This window comes from Mytilus trossulus, chromosome 11 (assembly GCF_036588685.1).
Source record: "Mytilus trossulus isolate FHL-02 chromosome 11, PNRI_Mtr1.1.1.hap1, whole genome shotgun sequence".
Lineage (NCBI taxonomy): Eukaryota > Metazoa > Mollusca > Bivalvia > Mytilida > Mytilidae > Mytilus > Mytilus trossulus.
Genome location: NC_086383.1, coordinates 47,229,341 through 47,235,340, shown reverse-complemented (window position 1 = coordinate 47,235,340; position 6,000 = coordinate 47,229,341). Strand labels below are relative to the sequence as shown.

At 34.7% G+C, this 6,000-nt stretch overlaps 1 protein-coding gene across 3 annotated transcripts in view; it reads right to left on the bottom strand.

Annotated features, from left to right (window-relative positions):
- Positions 1-1,334: 1,334 nt before the first annotated feature.
- The window catches only part of LOC134691218 (KICSTOR subunit 2-like), a 28,012-nt gene continuing 23,346 nt past the window's right edge, over positions 1,335-6,000 (bottom strand). For all 3 annotated transcript variants that reach the window (XM_063551568.1, XM_063551569.1, XM_063551570.1), the window contains exon 11: positions 1,335-1,632. In XM_063551568.1, the coding sequence (XP_063407638.1) occupies positions 1,456-1,632 (177 nt within the window). In that variant the 3' untranslated portion in view covers positions 1,335-1,455. The remainder of the gene's footprint in view (positions 1,633-6,000) is intronic.

The window sequence follows — 6,000 nt, the reverse complement described above, 5'->3', positions numbered from 1 at the left end:
TACAAGTAGAAAAGCATTGATGACTCCAAATTATGTGATGGTTGTCGCATCTACATACTAGTATCCAATTGGTGGTATAAAATACCAGAAGACCTGAATACTGTAGAACAACAAGAATGTGTCCACAGTACACGGTCGCCCCACTCGCACTATCATTTTCTATGTTTAGTGGACCGTGAAATTGAACTAAATTCTCTAAATTAGAATGATCTTATCAAAGGGAACATGTATACTAAGTTTCAAGTTGATTGGACTTCAATTTTATCAACAACTACCTTGACCAAAAACTTTAACCTGAAGCGGGACAGACGGACGAACGGACGCACAGACCAGAAAACATAATCCCCCTCTACTATCGTAGGTGGGGCATAAAAATATCTTTTTAACCTGATAAAAATGACATGTCTTTTAAAATGATACTATACACCATTTCAACAGCTACTGCTTATATCGTTTGTTTGCCTTGCATTTACTTTTCTTTTCCTTTTTAGTTTCAAATTCATGTTCACCACCACGTCAGTGCATATATAATGAAACCTTCAACTGCCAGTGTGATAAAGACTGTAACGAGTATGAAGATTGCTGTTCTGACCACTTACAGTACTGTATTTCGCCATAAAACAGTTGCGACATGCAATTATATCAGAATGTAGATTGATGGACATACAAGTTCGAATATTTTAAGTGTTTATAAATCTGGTTGCTATGCAGTTTAAAAAGAACAAAATACATAATCTAATTCTCTTTAATAAAATGCAAATTTTTATGCAACAGGTGCACAATTAATGATTCTTCTCGAAATCAAATTATTTGACTATCAAAAAACATGTTGGAGCGCATCAAATCAAAGAGAATTGAAAATATAAAAGGGTCTTAATTTGACTAAATTTTAATCCTGGTACCTTTGATAACTATTTGATCGTTTACGTTTTCGAAAATTTGTTGCAGTCTTAAAATTGCAAGCACTCAATCACTAAACTAATCCATTACAATGTTATATACAACCGGTATATGCCAATAATACCTTACACACATACAATCTTTCAGCAGTTATCAAACCAAACAAACCCCCCTCAAATTTGAAGTGACTGTCATACAAGTGAGAGGTTCAGCAAGCTATATAAAACCAGGTTTCCTTCCCTTAATTCTACATATGAAAATGCCTGTACCAAGTCATGAATATGACAGTTTATTGTTATTAAACCATTTGATGTGTTTGAACTTTGATTTTGCCATTCAACAAGAACTTTCCGTTTTGAATTTTCCTGGGAGAAGTTAAGTAAATCCTATAATCTTGATTACAATTTTCAATGCATATGAGTACAGCAAAAATATGAGAAAATTATAATCTTTAATAACAAAAAAGATAACACAATCGTGTAAACATTCATGTTGATTGGTGTTGACATTCATGTCGATTCGTGTACACATTTATATCCTTTTGGCTCCATGTTCCTATCCTTTGATTCCTGGTTTGAAATGATTAAACAATTTAGTTCCTTTCAAACTCAAACTAAACTCCACCATAAAATTGTTCACATACGAATCTTTTTCCGACTTTTTGCTTTCAAATATTACTACCAGAGTCACTTTTGTGTCTACTTGTGACAGAAAATAAGTACTTTGTGCTTTCTGAAAATAAATTAATAAAAGAATTACATACATTTATTTTACTACATGTATGTTAAATATGGACTAACTAATAAAGAACTGACATCTGCTGGAGGAAATAAGGTGTTTGTGATTGGGGTTGCACTTTCCAATTCGTGAGGATGTGGTGGATGTAATATTCTCTGTGGCCGTATGGCGATAAAAAGAGACAGCGTGTTCATTTGTATTCCACACGAATAATGCTACACAAGTATATATATATTTTGTTTTTACAGTTTGTACCGTTTTCTCTGCCAACCCATTATACTGTAACTAAGGGTAATGGAGACTGGATGTAACATGTTTAAAATCCCATTTTTTGGCAAACTCACTAAACTCTTGGGATGAATAATGATGACCATTGTCAGAAACAACAGTCTCAGGGATACCAAGTCTAGAAAATGTACCCTTCAACTAATCAATAACAGGTGTACGTGTAGTACCATGTAAAAGTGGGACGAAAGTTACCAGAGGGACAGTCAAACTCATAAGTCATAATCATGTAATCTATGCCAGACTATGTATGGACTTCTAAATAGAGACTATCATAATCAACTATTATACAATGCAATCAGCATTATTCCAATAAAACAGATCAGTAGCTACAACTTGCCAATAATATTCAGGAATTTTGTGCAGTTCTAATGGTTCTTTAGCATTAGAGTGTCTGCTTTCCAAACAAACTGAACACCGTGTCCGAGATATACTATGACATTTTAGGCCAAAAGAGAGCATCACGAGCTCTGCAAATACGTTTTTCGACTCCCATGTACCCAGTGTGAATTTTGTATAACATGAGGGCACTCAAACTAGTTGGAATAAAAGTTTTGTGTCCCTTAAAACAATACCAGTATAAAGTTCATCCCTATAGGTGTAAAATTTAAAAATTTGTGTTGGGCATTCACTACGAGATTGTGGCCAACCTTCAAGAGTTACAGATTTGAATTTTCAAAATATCAAAATGGGGGTCTGACAACGTGGCCTTTTCGATTTCCACTAAGTTTCTGTCGCTATTTGGTAGACTAGAGAAAAAAAAATGAGAACTTGAGCCTCAAAACTATCAGAAAGACCAGGGTAAGTGTCCGATAGAAATTTGTGGGACAGGGTATCAGCCACGGGGATACATTTTTCGGGCAAATGTACAACATCGACATCGAGTTCATAACGTTGTAACCGTAAAATCATGCGTTGCAATCTTGCGGGGTTGTCTAACAAGGATTTCTTCATAATTGAAACTAGCGGTTTATGATCCAATTCGAACCCGATACTACGACCATACATGTTTTGGTGAAATCTGGTACACCTAAAAACAATTGCGTACATTTCTTTTTCTATCTGGGCGTAATTTATTGGCAGTGTCTGCGCGTACCCGCATGCGGGTAGGAATAGTCAAATTGCCGTTCTAGGCTGCGCGTACCCACATCCGGTTTTCTATTAAAAGGCCATCGAATCAGGAATGAAACGTGAAATCTATAATACTAAAATTACGAGGTCCAATTTGTCAGCCGTCATCACGTAAAAACGACGAATCAAAGAATTCAACTTTATATATAACTAATATAGTACAAAGGTGTAGATTAAAAATTACACCACTCCAGGCCCTTTTGTTTTCCACGTAATTAATATTGCCAATAATTAAGAAGTTCCGGGTCGAATCCGATACCGATACCAATAGTATATTCATCTGTTACCTATTACATTATCTTTACGTTCCGCATTTGACAGGCACACCACCAAACGGTGTATTCAGGATATGCTATATACACGGGTCATAATCACAGGGTTGACACTACTAAATAGTCAAATTGTTACCTATTGTAGTATTTTAATCAGTAAGACTTTATAAGATAACAATACGAATACTAAAAATAAGGCGTATAGGTACAGTTTTCAATTTGTTAGCGGGCATGACGTAAAACAGCGAATCAAAGAATTCAACTTTATTTATAACTAATATAGGACAATGCTGTTGATTAAAAAAAAATACTCCATCCCAGGACGTTTTGTTTTCCAAATAATTAATATTACCAATAATTGATCAGTTCCAGTTAGACGGGTCAAACAGAAAGATTTGAAAGCAGAGAAAACTGTGATAACTATCTTATAATTGGCATGACTTTATCAGATGACAATACTAATACAAAAATAAGTCTTGCGCATAGTAAGATACTTAAATTCAGTCACGGACCCGCGATATCACGGGTGTGTTCTAGTATGTAAGAAAATTATCGATAGTATAGGAATTTCGTGTAGAACTGAGACTACTATGTGTTATAGTAGTCTCAGTGTAGAACGAGTGAAGAATATGAAAAAATAATATTTTCAAATTGTATTTATTAATTAAAATTAAATGCACAATGATGGAAAATGAAACTGTACAGTCCCTGCAAAAAAAAAAGTAAAATAAAACTACTAAAATTAAAGCTGGAGTTTGTAAAAATTAAAGAAGCAAGTTATAGTATCAATTTAAACCAATTACAAAAGATTCATGTAACTAATTAAGATTTGGAACACATTGTACATATCAAATATGATTGTTTTGGCACGGATTTCAACCCGGCTGCACATTTCAAATATTGCCAGCCTCCGTTCACGTTTCATTAATCATTATTACTTGCTTCTTTGAATTTTAATTTTTATAAACTCATGCTTTAATTTTAGTAGCTTTATATATTTTAAAATTTTAGTTTCTGTTTTACATTTTACTTAAAGATTATTTTAAAATATCATATGGGTATATTTTTAATTTATAAAAAAAGTTATTCTTTAAATTTGCATTAAAATTTTATAATAGTATTAATTTCTATCATGTTTTTCTTTTACAGGGACTGTACAGGTTCATTTTCCATCATTGTGCATTTAATTTTGCAATGATTATTATGTATCATTATTTAATAAATACAATTTGAAAATATTATTTTTCATACTTTTCACTCGTTCTATACGATATCCCCATTTTATCGATAATTTCCGTAGATATTTCACGTTTTATACCCGATCCAATGGCATTTTATTAGAAAACCGGATGTGGGTACGCGCAGCCTAGAACGGCAATTTGACTATTCGTACCCGCATGTGGGTACGCGCAGACACTGCCTAATTTATTTCTGATGTTGTTAAGGATTTCGAATCGTAAGCTACGGGTTTGTCGTCTTGTAGTAAGAATGCGCCTAGACCGTATGTGGATGCATCAACTTGTAAAGTTAAGTCTTTGGGTGGGTCATAATAAGAAAGAACCTGAACGGATGACCTTGTCAAAACCTCCTTGACCTTTTTAAATGCCGCGATTTGAGATTCATCCCATGCACATTCTTCGTCTTTATTCAATATTGTTCACAAGCTGGGCGCAAATTTAATATAGTCTGCACTAAAGCTTTGCTAGAAGGGGGTGGCATATCCGAGATAGCCTAGAACTTGTGAGGATCTGCCCTCAGACCAGATGAGGTTATAACATGACCAAAATAAGTTAACTCAGTAACCCAACCTCTATTTTATCATTGTTAAGTTTTATGTCTTTTTCGCGAGAGAGATGCAATACTCGCTGCAGGTTTGAATCATGTTTTCCCAGGTTGATCCGTAAACCTGTATGTCGTTGACGATCTCGACCACACTGTCGAGTTGTGCGTAGCACTTGTCATTCTTCGATTGAAAAAGGTCTTGTGAGCAATTGAGACCAAATGGCAAACGCTTGAAACAATAACAATCGTAGGGTGTATTAAAGGTAGTAAAATATGAAGACAGCTCGTCAAGACTAATGGTCCAATAACCTGATCGGACATCAAGTTTAGTAAATTAATGCGCATTCAACAATTGAGGCAGAATATCCTCTAATTTTCACATCGGATAGTGCGTACGCTGAATCTCAGAGTTCAGATCTTTCTGGTCTAGGCATACCATTAGGTTGTTCGACAACAACGAAGGATTTACCCCAACCTAGACAGTAGAATTCTAATTTACTATTAACAGAACCATGTTCACAAGGGAGGGCATGGCACTACCATTGCTATAATAAGCAGTCAAGATAAGAGAGGACCTTTTGAGAGTGCCATTGAATATGAAAACTTTCAAATATACATTTAGGCATCACCTTTATACATTAATTGTAGCAAAAGCTTGATCTCTCTTAACATTATGCTTATCATTAATGAAGGCATTAGGCTCTTTTAAATAATCAATAAAAAAAAATCTTGGACCTGTCACTATGTTTGTCTAGCACTACTTCATCGACCCTTTTACGGATCTGCATATTTGCGCAAAATGATTCCACTTTTGACAACATTCTGCCTTTTTGGAGTGTCTTCTCCCACAAAATCCAAATCCTTGCTGTGAATAATAATGATGGGGTTCGAC